Below are 16,556 nucleotides of genomic sequence, written 5' to 3'. Positions count from 1 at the left end.
AATTTGAAGGGTAGATATTCAATGGGAGGGTGAAGTCTGGAAAGCAGTAATCCTAAAAGAGATCATGGGGTGATAGCAGGTCTGGCCCACTTTACAGATGGGGGTTGCAACTATCTGCTCCTACCCCATGGCCAAAGCCATACTATCAGGTGATGGCATGAAGAGGAAGGGTATCCTTAGATAAGGATCAGTGGGCGAATAGACGCACCGTGGAGGCAGAGGCCCAGCAAGAGAGCAGCCAAGTTAGCCACCTGGAGTTAAGTACATTAAAAATAGTTTCCGGTCTCTTTACATCTTCATCCTGCTGTTAGAGTGGCTGGCCCAGACTGGGGTTGGGCTGGCCCTTCCTGGATCAATGACAGGCTCAGAATTCAGCAGGGAGCAGCAGTGTTCGGGGGAGGAGTTCTGCGCTCAGTAGAGGGCCCTGAAACCAGACTGGGGCTGCAGGATTTCTTAGAAGTGACCTTGTCAATCACGACCGGATCACTCTTTACCACTGTGTGCATTGGGTGTTATGTGTGTCTCCCTTGGTTTAGCTTTATGCAAAGGCCTGTGGTCACACTGCCCATCACAGGGCAGCATGGCCAACCCTGAGCATCACAAATCATAGTCAAGCCCAAGAAGGACGGGAGAGAAATGCAAGGGGATTTGAGGAAAGGTTCAAAGAGCTAAACTAAGGAGGAGGGCTCATGATACAAATATGGGAAGGCTGTAAACATGATTTGTGTCATTCCCAGAGAGATGTGGCTGTACGTCCTGAGATGAAGAGAAGACAGAGACAAGTCAGGCTGGCCTATTTCAAATTCAGCCACCAGGACAATATATTAAACAGCCCAAAAAAGAAGGGGAGTCAGTGGGAGCAATTGAACTAAAGTGATATTTCATTGTAAGGTTTTCTCTTTAATAGATTCCAAGACCATTGTGATCATCCAGTCTGCTCCACTCGGTAATGTCTTGTCAAGAGGAGATTGCTTGCTTGGCAGTTTTTAAAATGGTTTGAAAGGTTCTTATGGAGGAAACGGTCAGCTATAGAAGTCAGCACTTGCGTGGTTGTTGCAGTCTGATGCTTTGCTAGCAACGTAGAGCTTGGGAGTGGCAGCAGCAGGTCACTGTCACCAGGGCTACATGCACTTTGCCTGGCTCTGTTATTATAGAGGTGTTCTAGTGTATGTCAATGTGACCTTAGGATTTCTAATGTTAAATTCATATCTGTTTCCCCTTCTGCCCCCTCCCCTCCACAGAAACTTCTGGATGAATGCCAGGACCAGCGCTGGTGCCAGTTCTCTGTGCATAGTCCAGTGTTTGGGCCCGACCCGTGTCCCGGGACACACAAGTACCTGATAGTTTCATACAAGTGCAGACCAGGTGAGCTCTGCAAATGGCTTTAAAGTGCAAAGGAGGGTTTTGCTTAGCATCCTCTCTGTTTGTTCCATAGACTATTGGTGCAGTCAGCACTATAAGTGTACCAGAGGCAAGAAGGGGATTCATTGTCTTTGTCAATCCATTGTCAATTACCCCACCTGTGTCCTGGACAGATCATCCTTCTCCTGAAGAGAGAGGGAGATCATAATTTTTTTGCTTGTCTTGCAGTAGGATTCCAAGGTCTCAGTCCAGATCAGGCCCTATTGGACAATGTGCTGTGCAATCACACAGGAAGACAATGGTCTCCATTAAGGAGCCTAAACTATGCCGTGTAATGTAGGTGACACAGATAAATAGTCAAAGCAAACAGTTTCCAAAATCCCATAGGATGAAAAATATCTGCCAAATCATTTAAGCAAATGCTAACAAATAGCTAGTGCATTCACCAGCTGGTTGCAGAGAGAACAGCGAAGGGAATTGCTCAGTCTCTTGGTTTCTTCTTGTTAGGTGTTTTATGCACTGATTGGGAAGGGATGCTTTTAGGCCAAATGGGAGGAGCTGAGAGCTGCCACTTCGGAGAGGGCTACATAAAATTTGCTTTCTGACTTTTGGAATGGTAAAGGCCTGTTAATGATGCAACAGAATACTGTGTAATGTTGTTTCCCAGCTAACCACCGCATTAAGACCGTGTGTGAGAATGACAAGCTGAGGCTGCAGTGCAGGGCTAAATCTGTCCTAGCAATTTACTCCGCAAGCTATGGCAGATCCATGCGGGGCAAACCAGAGTGTGACTCTGCGAACAGGACTGGACTCAATGTAGGTATGTTGGGAAGGTGTGAACTAGAAATCTGGCGGGGCCCCTTTCACGTTGAAGAATCTGGAACTCATTGCCAGGGGATGTTGTGGAGGCCAAAAGTGTAATTGGGTTAAAAAAAGAACTAGATAAGTTCCTGGAGGATAGGTTCATCAATGGCTATTAGCCAAGATGGTCAGGGATGCAACCCCATGTTTTGGGTATCCCTAAGCTTTGATTGACAGAAGCTGGGCATGGACAGGGGATGGATCACTCACTAACTGCCCTGTTCACTCCCTTTGAAGCAAGTGGTATTGTCCACTGTTGGAAGACAGGATACTGGGCTGGATGGACCATTGGTCTGACCCAGTATGGCCGTTCTTATGTTCTTAATAAGTCATTACGCTGTCAGAGACATTACATTGGGCACAGCCATATCACTGCTGTGTGGGCATCGAGACATACACGCTCCCAGCCAAGACCCCATATTGCTAGGGATAGATGACTGCCACCCAGGCACAGCACTGCACTCACACACAGCCAGCTCACTGCTGCATGGGCGCTGGGATATGCAGTCTCTCAGCCAGCTCGCTGCCATGTGGGCTGAGGGAGTATGCATATAATCAGCCACATGGACACAATACATGCACCCTTCCTTCACAGCCAGCTCCCTGCTCAGTGGGCAGGGAGACATGCGATCCTGACAAGGTCACCAATATGGGCTCATTCATATACACTCCTACGTGGTGCATGTGAATGGGATATTACAGACCAAGTATGGCTTTGGGCTACATGGTTTCCAGAAGCTTTTCTGCCTGCTACTGAGAATGCATGGGCCACAGCCTGGTGACCACTTGGTCTATATTTCCAGAGTGCTTAGCTCCTGATGCCTTGAGGAGAGTCTCTCGGAAGTGTCACAGGAAGGAGAACTGCACCATCTTGGCTAACAAGGCCACCTTTGGTGACCCCTGCTTCCCTGGCGTGAAGAAACAGCTGAGGGTCTCCTATACATGTGGTAAGAGTCCCCAGTCACCCTGACACGCCCTGGGGAGGGGCTGGAAGGACTTCAGCAAGTGCTTTACGATGTACAACACGGGGGCGTTTTGAGGACTAAGGGCACCTGTTGGCCTAGCAAGCCAATAGCATAGCTGTTGAGGCTGCCGGGCAGGGTCAGTTTAGATGAGAGTGGTGCCATATGTCTCCTTGAGAGATGCTTGTGCATTCCGTCAACAGCAGGCTGAGAACTATAGAAATGGCTACAAAGCTGAGCCCCCGAGAAACAGGACAGATGCTGAGCAGCTGTTGCTCTGTCTCCTCCTCTTGTGGCATGGATCTTTAACCACATGCATGCGGGTGGGGAGTGGGGAAATGGGAAGCTTCAGGGTGCACAGATACAGACAGAAGGTGAATCCTCAAAGCTCCCCATTAGATGAAACATTTTTGTCTTTCTCTGTAAGTAGCAAATCGTAAGGATCTGAGGGCCCATGAAAGCAAGGTTAACATCCAGCCAGCCAGGGCATGGGTAGGTTCTATGCAAGCTGCCTCTCCCACCATGGCTCCAGGGCTGATGCAACCACTAGGCGAACTAGGTGGTCGCCTAGGGCGCCAAGATTTGGGGGCTCCAAAAAGCGGTGCCCCACAATTTTTTTTTACAGCGTTTCAGCCTTCCACCACCCCCAGTGCTTTCCTCAAGTGTCCCCCAGCCCCCAGAAGCGTCCCTGCCCCTCTCCTGCAGCTCCACACTGCCTCAGTTCTGCTCTGCTCCCAGCATCAACTGCTGCCACAGGGTCCTAGTGCCCTCACCTACTAGTGGCAGGGCAGGCTGCCCTTCCCCCTCAGACCCTTCCCTTTTCCGGCGGGACCCTCCACCAGCACAGCCCCCACCCCCTGCCCACAGTCACCGCTCCTGCCCCACACTGGGCAAGGGTCACCCCCAGTGAGGCTACAGTGAGGGGCAGCAGCAGGGGAGGAGGCGCACCTGTGATGGCAGCCCCCCAACGGCACCCACCACTGGGGAGGCGAGGGGGCTTCCTGGACCTGAGAGGGGCGCTAAGAGCACGTGCAGTGACAGTGGTGGAAGGTGAGTGTGCTACTGGGGTGGGGGGGGGGAAAGTGGGGGCCCCTCCCCCAGAGCCCTGCTGCCGGCAGAGAGAGGGCTTGGGGGACTTCTCATCCCCCTGCACCCTAATCCTCTGCTCAGCCCTGAGCCTCCTCCCAAACCCTAAACCCCTCATCCCCAGCCCCACCCCACAGTCCTCACCCCTCCAGCCCCACCCCCTTCCCACACACCCTCTCTGCTCCCAAACTTCCTCCCAGAGCCTGCACCGCAGCCCTTCACACGCCCTCCCAGAACCTGCACCCCTCACCCCCTCCTGTACCCCCACCCTCTGCCCCAGCCCAGAGCCTGCACCCAGCACCCAAACTTCCGCCCAGAGCCTGCACCCCAGACTCCCTCCCCCACCTAAACTCCCTCCCAGATCCTGCACCCCAATTTCCTGACCCAACCCAGGGCCTGCTCTCCAGACCTTCTCCCCCAACCCAAACTCCCTCCCAGAGCCTTAGGCAGGTGGGGGGCAGAGTTTGGGGGGGCGGGTTCTAGGCACCACCAACATTTCTACAAACCTGCCACCCCTGCCAGTATGTGGGTTTTAAGCCCTGTTATGCCTGCAACAGGCCTAAGCCTGTGAGTGACCCCCATAGCAGCTGCCTGAAGTGCTTGGAGGAATCACACATGAAAGACAAGTGTTGGATTTGTAAAAACTTTCGTCCGAGAATGCAGAAGGAGCATGATATTCATTTGAGGGCTCTCCTCATGGGGGCTGCGCTCTGCCCGGCGCAGGACTGCAGTCTCGGCAGGACTCTAGGCCCAGCACCTCGGCCTCGGTTTGTAGTGCACCCCTGGCACCGGGCTGAGTCTGACACCGCTATCCCTTCCAGTGCCCAAGAAGCAGTCAAAAAAGTGGGACTCCCTGGCACCAAGCAAAAAGGGTCAAGGGACATCGGACAAAGGACCTAGTTCAGGCCACCTGCCCACCCCAGAGCCGCATGGCGGTTTCTCTCCGATTGGATCCACTAGTCTCCCCAGGGATCCACCACTGACTCCCGGGAGTGGCGTGGGATCCAAACTCACTATTGTGCGAATATGAGTGTGTAGATTATTGAAATTTGTCATATTGATATTGTCAGTTGTTGTTGTATGACATTCTAATTTTATAAATTGTATTAATAACAATAATTGGATACTCTAAAGGTAGAATAAAATGTAGTAGATTTTATATGAAAGAAGGAAATATATGTGACTAAAAAGGGTGTATTTCTGAAAGTATTTTGAAAGTTTATAATAAGTGATGGTCCAGGGGGAGGGAAGGGAGAAGGGGGGGTGCAAGGTGGAAGTTTCACCTTGGGTGCAAAATATCATTGCACCAGCCCTGCATGGCTCTACTACATACTGGCCTCCTGACTTGCAGCACCCCCTGGGAGCTTTACCAATGCGCCTCCATCCTGCCAGTAGCCCCCCTGCTATTCCAGCCCGGGGTTTGCTCTCTGCCCAATACAGACAAGGATGACACGTGACTTACTGAACTCATGTCTTTGGTGGTCAAGGCCAAGGACATTATTTACCCAACCTGGCCCCTCCCTCCTTGACCCACAGAATTCCCCCAGTCAGACTGAGGATGGCACCTGTGCTGTCTCTTCGCCCACTGCTTTGACATAGGGAAATATTTTGTATGTAAATTTCTGGCAGTAGTGGGTTGGTCCTGCTCTGTCCATACACCCCTCACCTGAGGTATCTGTGCAGCCTTCATGTCTCCTCTCCATCCCTGGCTGCTACCCCCATCCCAGGGGTTCTTCATGAGCTGCCCTTTCAGAGCAGTCTCCTTTCTCATTTCAGTGCCAAGGCAGCTGTTTGAGGAGGTGGGCCAGGATTCCCCAGACCCCTTCTCGCTCTCCGACTACACACATGGTAAACACTTGCTGTTCCCTTGGAGCTGTGCTGTGTGGGCTAAGGAAGGCTCTTGTTTGAGTGTCAGGTTGGGGTTTCCTGGCTGGCTGGGGACCACATGTGTGTGATGTGCCAGGCTGGCTCCTCTCACACAGGCTGTGCGCTGGAAGGTTTGCCCAAAATCTGGCTCCTGCATCGCAGTGAAGAGGGGAAGTCCCTAAGCCAGGCACTTCTACCCTCCATGAGGAATGCAGTCCGAGTCCAGAGAAAGGGAAGCAGAAACCTAAATCAGGGCTTTTACCTCCATGGACCAGGCTGATGGTCACAGGGCTCACAGAGATTCAGTTCATGTGCCTATTCTAGATGTGCTGACAGAAGGAGGGCTCTATTCCCTTCTTTACTCACACAGCCTCTGTGTCTCCCGTGTGTGGGAAACTACTTTGAGCTCCCTGGCCTGGTTATACAGGCAGTTCAGTGCAGTGCTGGTCACTAGAATGGCTCATTCAGTCTTTGATTTCTTAATGCTGCTCCACCAATACTCTCGCTAGACCCCAGCTGTGCCCTGTGGTGGCTCCTCTCCACTGGGAATTCATTCACCATGTTTGTTCTCTCCTGGGTATCACACACTCTCCCAGCTCTTCCTGGGGACTCCACCTTCTTCTTGACTAAGGGCAGGTTTCAGTCCCCATAGTTATCTGGGTGTGGGCTAGGATCCCAGCCCAATGCTGCAGGGTGCATTTTGCCAGTGGCAAAAGGGAAGTGGAGTTGCTCTGTGAGGCGTGTCTCTTTGGTGGATTTGAAGCACCCTGCGCGGTAGCAGTGGCAGTGAGGTTGCACTGGGAGTTCATGCCATGGCAGATGAATTAGAGAAAAGGCAGCAGGTGGAAGGCTAGCAAGAACTGGGAAGAGACCTCCTCTGCACCACCGCCTCCACACACACTTAGCTTTGTAACATTTTTTCATGAGGAAAACCAAGGTTGCAAAACCAGGAGTGAGATCTAGAGGATGTGGCCAAATGGTCTGGCAATAACATGGGGATCTCTGGAGGGGAGATGACAGATGGGCACAGACCAGCCAGGAGAAGTGAGCAAAGTGACAGATAGGAGAAGCACTGAAGCCTGCAGAGCAGGGGTGCCTCAGAACATAGCAAAGGGGAGTGGACCATGGAAGAGTTAAGGGAAGAACAGATCTGAGGGGGAGAAAAGTGGCCAAGAGCAAAGGAAGACTAGGAGAAGCTAGAGGAGAAGGTTTGGAACATGGCATGGAGGAGAGAGAGATGGTAGGGGGAGAGCGAAGAGTGGGAGCGCAGACAATGGGAGGAGCTGAGAGTGGATGGGAAGAACTTAGGGATGGGATGGTGAGGATCATGGAAGAGAAATGTGCCGAGTGCCTGGGAGGAGCAGAGCTGAGGCGGGAGGGGTGGGAGTGAAAGTTGGCAGATGTGTGGTGATAGGTTAAGGTTCAAGTCCACAGAGTGGATGAGGGCGTTGAGAAGCGCCTCGCCCCTGTACCCTAGCCAGTAAGACCATGTCCCCTTGTTCACTGCAGGTGGCTGGTACCATGGGCCGATGCTGTCCAGGCTCCGTGAAGATCTGATGATTTTTACTAGCTCTCTGAAAACGTTTGCCCACCTCTGGGGTATGTGAATTCGCTGAGTGTGTGCACAGTGCTCTGTGGAGAGGGTGCAGGGAGAGAGTCACATTCCAGTCTGTCTCTCTTGCTTTAGCGTGCCGGGAGACATGGGCATGTTAGGGGGCACTTGGCGAAGAGCCCGCAGCACCGTGCGCTCCCTTTATACCCATCAATGCTCCTCTGGTGTAGGCTGGTCATTAAAGCCACATCCAAGATACATCCGTAGGGGTGGAGCAATGTCATGGAGACTCAAGGACTGAATGACCCCAGGACTGAATTCTCTCTCCCTCAGGCAAGGAGACAGTACTAAGTCTAGCTGAGAGAGGATGTTAATGAATGTGATGCCCGCTGAATTCCTCACTCACTCTAGGGAGAAGCAAAGATGCCAGTCTGATTGGCCACTTGTTGGAACTCCAGGGCCACCCCTTTCCTCCTGCAATCAGGGAGGCAGCTGCAGCACATGTAGACAGACCCAACCTGACTTTGATCTAGCTAGTTCCAACAGCAATAGCAGTGAAGGTGCATCAGTGCAGGCTAGCCATTTAAGTAACATACCCAGGGTCCTGGGTGGAGTTGTACAGCCCATGCTGCTGCCCATGCCGCTGCAGATTCCTTGCTATTGTCACTGGAGCTAGCTAGATCAGGACTAGCTTGTGTCTGTCTATACATGCTGCAGTCACACCTCTGATTGCAGTGTAGCCAGACCCTCAACCTTTTGCGGGACATTGTTTTGCATCCGTTTCTGTAGAGAGAGAGGACAGTGCCTCACAGGGTTTATAGCTCAGACCCCTGAGCTCGGTGTGAGCTGTACCATTTGGCGAACTAGCCTCCCATTCTAGAAATTACTAGTGTAAATGAGTTAAAAAAATGAGTTACCAGTCCACTCACTGTGTGTCTTGCCCCCACCCTACCAGGAGTCAAACCCATCTTTGATAGTGCTAGTCAGAGAAACACAGAATTTATCCTGCTGGAATAAAGCAGTGTCTTCCAGCCTGGCACCCTGTCTCCTACTGGGACCAGTGACAGATTCTTCTGAGGAAGGTGTAACACCCTGTACCGTCTGCGATGGGATCCCTGGGGTGTAGCCTGGGACCATGGGCCTGCTGTGCCCCCTTAACTCTCTCCCAGCCTGGGCTGTCACTCACAATGCCTTGCTAGTGACAAGCAGCAAACCCCTCCAGGTGCTGTTATCACTCAGAACATCTGCATGTGGAGCCCCACACCCAGCTATATTACATGAATGCTCCCAGAGCCACTCATGAATCACACAGGGAAAGGCAACAGCCCAATCCCCCCAGCTCCCAGACTTACACTACAGGAAATATACCATCTTGCTCTGTTCAAGACGAGTAATGCAGATTTAATAATTGGTTCACCACTTCATCAATGGAAAGTGGATATACACACCAGCCTTTGCAAAACCTGAGTAGATTTGCCACACACTTCATACAAACTAACTGGCAAAGATAAACAGTAAAACAAATGTGTTGATTACAAAAGATAGATTTAAAATGATATTAAGTGATAGGTAAAAATCAGAGTTAGTTCCCAAAATAAGATAAAATATAATCATGCAGTCTAAACTCTCAACCATATTAGACTGGGCAACATCTAGATTAAGCAGTTTTTCTCACCCCACTGGATATTGCAGTCCTTAATATACAGATTTGTCCCTTAAATCTGGGCGAGTGTCCTCTGTTGGAGTCGTCAGTCTTCTTCTCAGTGTCTTTGTTGCTTGCAGCATAGGTGGGGGCAGGAGAGAGGCCCAGCAGCATGGGCCTGCTGTGTTCTGTTTTATACCCTTAGTCCCATGTCTGGGGACATTGCTGAGTCTCCAGGCAACGTTGAACAATTCCCCTGGTGTGGCCTTATGCAGGTAAGTCACTGAATTGTAGCTCCCTTGCTGGACAATGGCCGTTGATGGGTTGTTTCACACGCTGCCTGAGCGTTGGTTACTTTCCTTGCTGTTGCCTCTGGGGAGCTAATATCTGTCTGATTCCCCAACTTACAGCATGATTTAGTGACAACCATACCACACAATTCTCATAACTTCATTTGTATTAATGATATACATATATGGATAGAGAAATGACTTTCAGCAAATCATACTCTTTCCCCTGATACCTTACAAGGCATGCTTTATATGTAAGATTATGATTATATAAAAATGAGGAATATGGGGATTACAAGACACTGCCCCAAGGTATAGAATGGCACACTGTCCTAATTCCATGATATGTTATCATGGGGGACAGAGGTGGTTCCTTCCTGACCCCTATACTGTGAAGCATGAGGACTGAGAGCCCTTGTTCTTTTACATCCCTTCTTCCCACTTGCTCTCATGCTTGCTCAGTAGGGCTATGAGACTGGTAGCTCACTGCAAGGGAGAATGATTCCTGTTGCTCTTTAGGAGTAATTCATATTCTCTTCTGAAGTGTTTGCACGTCTCTCCTTAGGTGTCCCCGAGAAGGTGGGCCTCTATTTTCTGTGTGGGGTCTCCGGAGGCCTGGTGTTCCTGCTTTGTATCTTCAGCCCCAAAATGGCCTTCATACAGGACATGAAGGAGGTCTTAAAAGACTCAAAACTGGGGAGCAGCTCAGAGCTAAGCCGGACCAAGTTACGGGATGACCACGACGAGGACAACCACAACGACGACAGCTCCTCAGACTCCTCATTCCGCCACCTCACCCGCACCTACCGTGCATCCAACAACATCTTCAGCCCGGAGCTGACCGCAGCCCTGGAGGGTGCTGCTGAGCATAGGGCCCAAGAGGGAGAGGAGATCTGGATGCTCAAAGATTCCAGCCCCTACGCTATTCACAAACTCAAATCTGCTACCAAATGAGAATGAGGAGCAGGGGCCACTGGCAGGGCAATGAGCCAGCTCCACATCAGCAAGCAGCTCTTCCTAGTTACAGATCCAAATAATGGAGTGGGAACAGGGTGGGAAGGGAGACAATTTTCATCTCCGGGGACCCAAACTCATAACAGGCTTAGGTCACGTGCAACGAGTATGTTGATAACAGTCTGATCCCTGATAGAGATTTATCATGACTCAAACAAAGCTAGGCAAACTAATATACATTCTGTGAACGCCATGTAATAACTTTCCTGCTATAGAAACCATAGATTCCATAATCAGTATTTATATCACACACAACAAAAGCACATTTGTTACAATTGGCAGTCTCTGCTCAAGAGGCGAGCTGGTTGGAGAAATGTAGACATAATCATATTCCATCAGAATATACAGTTCTGTTGAAAGCAAAACGTTTAGCAAAATTGGGTTGAATTCTGCCTGAACTTTGTTTAGGAAGAAATGCATGGGGGAAAAGGGATTCCAACAATGTTGAAATGACCCGTACCAACATTTTCAGAATGAAACTTTTTTGATTTTTTTTTTTTTGTTTTGAAACAACTTTTAGTTTAAAATTTTTTGCATTTTGTAGTAAAATATATTTATAATACAAAATGAAAAAAGTCAAAATTGAAACAATACATTTCGGATGACCCCAAACAAAATATTTTTTGGAATGTTCCTTTGCACTTGAGATCTTCAGTTTAGGAAAAACACATATTTTGAAATCTCAAAATCCTTCTGTCCTCCCTGAGATCCTGGTCTAAAACAGCAGGGAGAGCTGCAGGGCAGGATTGAATGGGATTGTCTGTCATTTCAACTGAAAGTTCTGACTGGGAGTTACCCTGGTTTGGTTACCAAGAAGAATTCAGAGGTGGAAACCTTGCATTGTCATTACAGTTGGGTGTTTGTAAGGTCAGTGAACCGACCAGTTATGAAAAGCTATCTCAACAATATCAAGCAAGGAATCAGACTGGTACATTACGTGGTGTTTTGTCTGATTTCTTGGGGTACATCTATACGGCGGGTAGTGTTTGATGTATCGGGGATCGATTTATTGCGTCTTGTCTAGACGTGATAAATCAATCCCCGAATCGACGCCTGTGCTCCACCTCGGCAGGAGAAGTAAGCGGAGTTGACGGGGGAGCCGTGGCGGTTGACTCGCCACCGTGAGGACGGCCAGGTAAGTCAAACTAAGATACTTCGACTTCAGCTACGTGAATAGCGTAGCTGAAGTTGCATATCTTAGTTCGAACACCTCCCCACCCCACCAGTGTAGCCCAGGCCTTAGTGATGTAATTAATTTTAGCCAATTAATGATTCAGTTCATACTGAATGCTCTGCTTACTCATGGTTGTGTTGCAGTCAGTTGCTAACACTCAATTACTCAATTAATTTCTTGTCTATTGGCCTATTTATAAGGCCCCTTTATCCTCCTTTTCACTGATTCCTGTCTTTTGTTTTTTATTCCAGTTATGTCAATTTACATTACAATTCATGGTCAATGTTCTTTAATGATATGTGATAACATTGTGTGGATAGAGAGCCAAGGAGATCAGAGTCTGGTTTTTGGTGTGTATGGGAAAATCAATACAGATGCATATGCCAAGTAAAAACGAGAGAGAGAGAGAGAGAGAGAGAGGAATAAGTAAGACAGACCGAGTTGTGTGAGGCACTGGCAGGGCCGGCTCCAGGGTTTTTGCCGCCCCAAGTGGTGCAAAGCAAAAAAAAAAAAAAAAAAAAAAGCCGCAACAATTCGGCAGGAGTAAGGGACCGCAACTCTGAGCGGGAGTAAGGGACCGTCCGCCGAATTGCTGCCGAATAGCTGGACGTGCCGCCCCTCTCTGGAGTGGCCGCCTCAAGCACCTGCTTGGCAAGCTGGTGCCTGGAGCCGGCCCTGGGCACTGGACTAGAACAGAGGTGGGTTCAGGAGGTCAGAGCTGTGCAAGATCCAGTGCTTGAACTGGCAATGCTACAGGCAAGGTTGAGCGCATTAGGAACAAACAGGAGTCAGCACAACCATGTTGTGCGACAGACACTTGACAAAATTACCGGCCTTAGTGACTGACATTGGCGGGGGGTTATGTCATTCAGTCATTCAACCTGTAAAATAGTGCAAATAATTTTCCACACTGAAAAAAAACAGTAACCTAGTATGGGAATGGGTTTTGAAGCAGCAGTGTAATGTTACTGGCCTTTGCTCTAATCTTCGGGGGGTTGATCCAGAGCCACCTGCAAGGCCTGGGAGTGGGAACTAGGCAGTGCAATGGGGGTAGGGTGACCAGACAGCAAGTGTGAAAAATCGGGACAGGAGGTGGGGGGTAATAGGAACCTATATGAGAAAAAGACCCAGAAATCGGGACTGTCCCTATAAAATCAGGACATCTGGTCACTCTAAATGGGGGCTCCCCTTGGTTTGGGGGATGAACTCCTTGTGAGCTCCTAAAGGGACAGTGCCCCCAGTTGATTGCCTTGATTCACAGCAATTCACATGCAGATAAACCGGAGCAGCCCAGTTCTCATTTCAAAGTGCCTCTTCAAAGGGGCAGCCAGCCCCTCACTACTCCCCAGGGAAGTGGAGATTGACACAGTCTCAACACCTCTGAGAACTGCCTGAAATATTTGGCTGGTGCTATTTAAATGCAGAGGGGGATGTTAATGCAAACAGGGTCCGGCCAGGCATAAGGAGAGACCCCTCTGCGAGATCAGCTCCGTGCACTGCCGTGAGATCCCAGCCCAGCCTGCAGGAGCGTGGCCCGCAAGGTGGAGCATTGGGGAAGGCTGGCTCTGGGCACAGCCAAGAGGATCCCTCCCCGCTCCCCTCCCCATGTTCCCAACCCCCTGCTCCGCCAGGAAAGGGCAGAGCTCTGCAGGGCGGCGCTAGTCGCAGGCACTGCTGCTGCCCCCTGTTCTCGCTGACTCTGGGTAGCTATGGTGCACGTGCCTAGAAGCCCTGCGGCCCGCGCGGGCAATTTAAAAGGGCCCAGGGCTCACGGCCGCCGCCACTGCTGCTACTGCCAGTAGGCTGGGAGCCGCAGAGTCAGCACTCAGGGAGAAGGGACAGAGGCAGCCTGTAGACTCACCTGGCCATGCCTCCGCCAGCAACAGCATGGACGGAGAGCCACTTGTGGGGAGCCTCCCGAGGTGAGCACCCCCAGGGACCTCAACATTTTTACCATGGACACTTGTGTCCGTGTACAGCCACGTTGCCGATCCCTGGCAACAAACTGGCAGCTCAAGTTTTGCCTTCTTCTGTCTGCAGTTGTTGTTTTCTGTCCCTCGATTTCAGGAAGATCAGCTATTGCCCTGAAAGAAAAACCACGCCCCAAAATACCAATAATGTGCTATGCACTTGTAACATATCAAACAGGTTTTCTTTCCATAGCTCAAGGTAAATGAATTATCCCTTCATGGTGCTTTCATAACTGCTCCAAAGGTAAGGAGTCACTTAACTGTCATTGAAAGCTTTGTGAAATTCTTTTGCTACATTTCAGCTTTAACACCTCCGTGAGTCCTTTATCACTGCTTTTATTATTCCAGCTTGGCCAGCGCCACTCAGTTTCTAGGTAACAGGCTAAACTGGCATGGTCCTTTTTCAGCAAATAAACACTAAACATTTCATTAAAGTTGGGCTGCTGCCAATCACACAGGCATGTGAAGAGCCTTTTTTCACTGAAAAATGCAACTTCAGTTTGTTTGAAATATCAGGTAAATTTGGATCTAATTTGCTGAATTGTTTTGATCAGAAAAAAAATTCTGAAAACATCAAAACTTTTCAATGTTTTGATTCAAAATGACTTTTTCCTTCAAATTTTATTTCAATTTTGTTTTTAAAAGGTTAAAAACTCTCAAAACCAAAACAAAATGTTTCATTTTGCGTCAAACAGTACATTTTGTTCTACCCGAACCAATTTTTTTTTTTTAACTTTTTTGGTTTGAGAAAAATTCAAAAAAATTTCATTTTGAGTCGATCCCAAATGATTTTTTCTCCCTGATTTTTTGGTTCACCCATCAAACCAAAAAATCAGTTATTAGCCTGGACATGTTCACATCAGACATTGATGTTACTGTTGGAAACACACACTTGTGTCAAATGCGTGCTGGTCTTTTAGCAGTGGGCTGCCATATCACTCTGAGCTGGGAGAGCAGCCCTCTCCTTTGACGTGGGGAGAGCTGGAACTGGGGGTGCCAATGTGTATCGTGTCCTGGTTACGTTACGTGTGTGAAGGGTCACTTGTCTATAGCAAATCACCTGTATCTAGAGCAAATATCCTACACTGATTTGCCTCCCTTAGCTCCGTAGAATCTGAGGAGAAATAGATGTAGCACAGCCATCCTGGCTTGGTGGAGCACGCGCTGGTATCAGCTACAGCCTTCTCTGGGGGCAGGCTCAGCCGGGAGACAAGGAATGACTTGTTCCCTCTTTGCAATGCACCCTGAGGCCTGGCAGTGAGGCCCTTTGGCAGGGCAGCATGGGCAAAGCCACTGCTTCTGTCTCCTCTTAATGCATCTGATGCCAACACATGCCTCCCACCTGTAGACCATATGGTATATTAGACATGCATGCGTGCCATTTGTGTCATAGACTGTTACATGTGTGTATGTAACACCAGAGCCACACACTTGGTTTTAGAATTGTAGTAACATTTTCCGTGTCTCTCAAGACCTCCTCTTCCGCTCCCCCCTTGTCTTTTGTGACCCCCTCAGGGCAGGACCCTCCACTTGAAGAACACTGGACTAAAGGATAAAAGATTTTTGGGTTACTGATAACAAGGGCTGTTGCCCTTCTGCTAGGGGGCTGCAGAGGTGATCAGATAATTCACTTGCATACCCAGAATGAAAACCAATCAACCAAGCCCGACAGCTTGCTGCTGCTGGGGGTTCCATGACGGGGGATGCAGAGATTTCATTTACCTGCTGCTGAGGGCCAGATGTTTACATCTGCAGCTGGGCAACAAGGGCAAGGGCTGGTCACATCCCAGTTACTGACCAAGGAGAAATTAAATGAGAACGACAAAGTTTCCTGGAACACATCTCTGCCAGGCTGAGTTTCCGACACTGCAAAGCTGGGGTCTGGTACTGACTAGAGAGCTCTGAAAGCAGGAATCTCTGCATTGGCTGCTGACCTGAGGTCTGTTTGGGGAAGGAGATGATACATTAGGAATGGAAATGGTGGGAGAGTTTAAAATGTGAAAAGGGGAGAATGCAGTTTTGTGGTAGGTCCAAAAGCCATTTTGCCATGGGTTAGCACTCCTCCTCCACATCCAACTTCGCTTCTTCATCCTATCTCTTAATCTGTCTTCCTGGCCCCCGTCACCATAGTAACTGAGCATCAGGATATTGGCAAGCAGACTCTATCTGGCCTTGCCACTCAACCTGGGCCTTGCAGAGGATGACTTAGGAGCGCTCTGGCTGAGCCTTCCATCCCCCAGAGCTCCCAGCTGACTCCACAGTTTCGGATGGCCTCTCAACACCCTTCTACTGCCCCACACCCTGGGGGATGGGCAGGATGGGAGTCTTTGGTTCTGATTGGTTCAAAAAGTCTCTGGTGAACTTTCCTAGCCCCTTTGGCACTTTTGGAGACAATGTTGCCTAGTGGATAGAGCCCGGGGACTTGGAAGACCTGGGTTCTAGTCAGGAGCGCCGCCAGCTTTTTTGCCTCCCTAGGCGGCGGAAGGTCCCGACCCCGAAATGCCGCCCCCGACAGAGGAGGCAGAAGGTCCCACCCCTGAAATGCCGCTCCTGACAGAGGCGGCGGAAGGTCCAGCCCCCGAAATACCGCCGATGACCGGGGTGGCCGAAGATCCGGCCACCGCGGTCACCGCCCCCCAAATGTTAGTGCCCTAGGCGACCGCCTAGGTCGCCTAATAGGTTGCGCTGGCCCTGGTTCTAGTCTTGGGCCCTGCCACTGGCCTGCTGGTGCCTTTGTGCTGTGCAGGTCACTTGCCCACTTTGTGCATCAGTTCCCC

General features: G+C 49.9%; 1 protein-coding gene across 1 annotated transcript in view; it reads left to right on the top strand.

The window, feature by feature from the left end:
• The window catches only part of LOC128843167 (protein eva-1 homolog C-like), a 39,132-nt gene extending 26,995 nt beyond the window's left edge, over positions 1-12,137 (top strand). The window contains exons 3-7 of the mRNA XM_054039760.1: positions 1,242-1,365; positions 2,030-2,182; positions 3,027-3,170; positions 6,048-6,119; positions 10,187-12,137. Coding sequence (XP_053895735.1) covers positions 1,242-1,365; positions 2,030-2,182; positions 3,027-3,170; positions 6,048-6,119; positions 10,187-10,575 — 882 coding nt within the window. The 3' untranslated portion in view covers positions 10,576-12,137. The remainder of the gene's footprint in view (positions 1-1,241; positions 1,366-2,029; positions 2,183-3,026; positions 3,171-6,047; positions 6,120-10,186) is intronic.
• Positions 12,138-16,556: the final 4,419 nt, after the last annotated feature.

The sequence above is a fragment of the Malaclemys terrapin genome, chromosome 9, assembly GCF_027887155.1.
Source record: "Malaclemys terrapin pileata isolate rMalTer1 chromosome 9, rMalTer1.hap1, whole genome shotgun sequence".
Classification (NCBI taxonomy): domain Eukaryota; kingdom Metazoa; phylum Chordata; order Testudines; family Emydidae; genus Malaclemys; species Malaclemys terrapin.
This window is presented reverse-complemented; position numbering and strand designations above follow the sequence as displayed.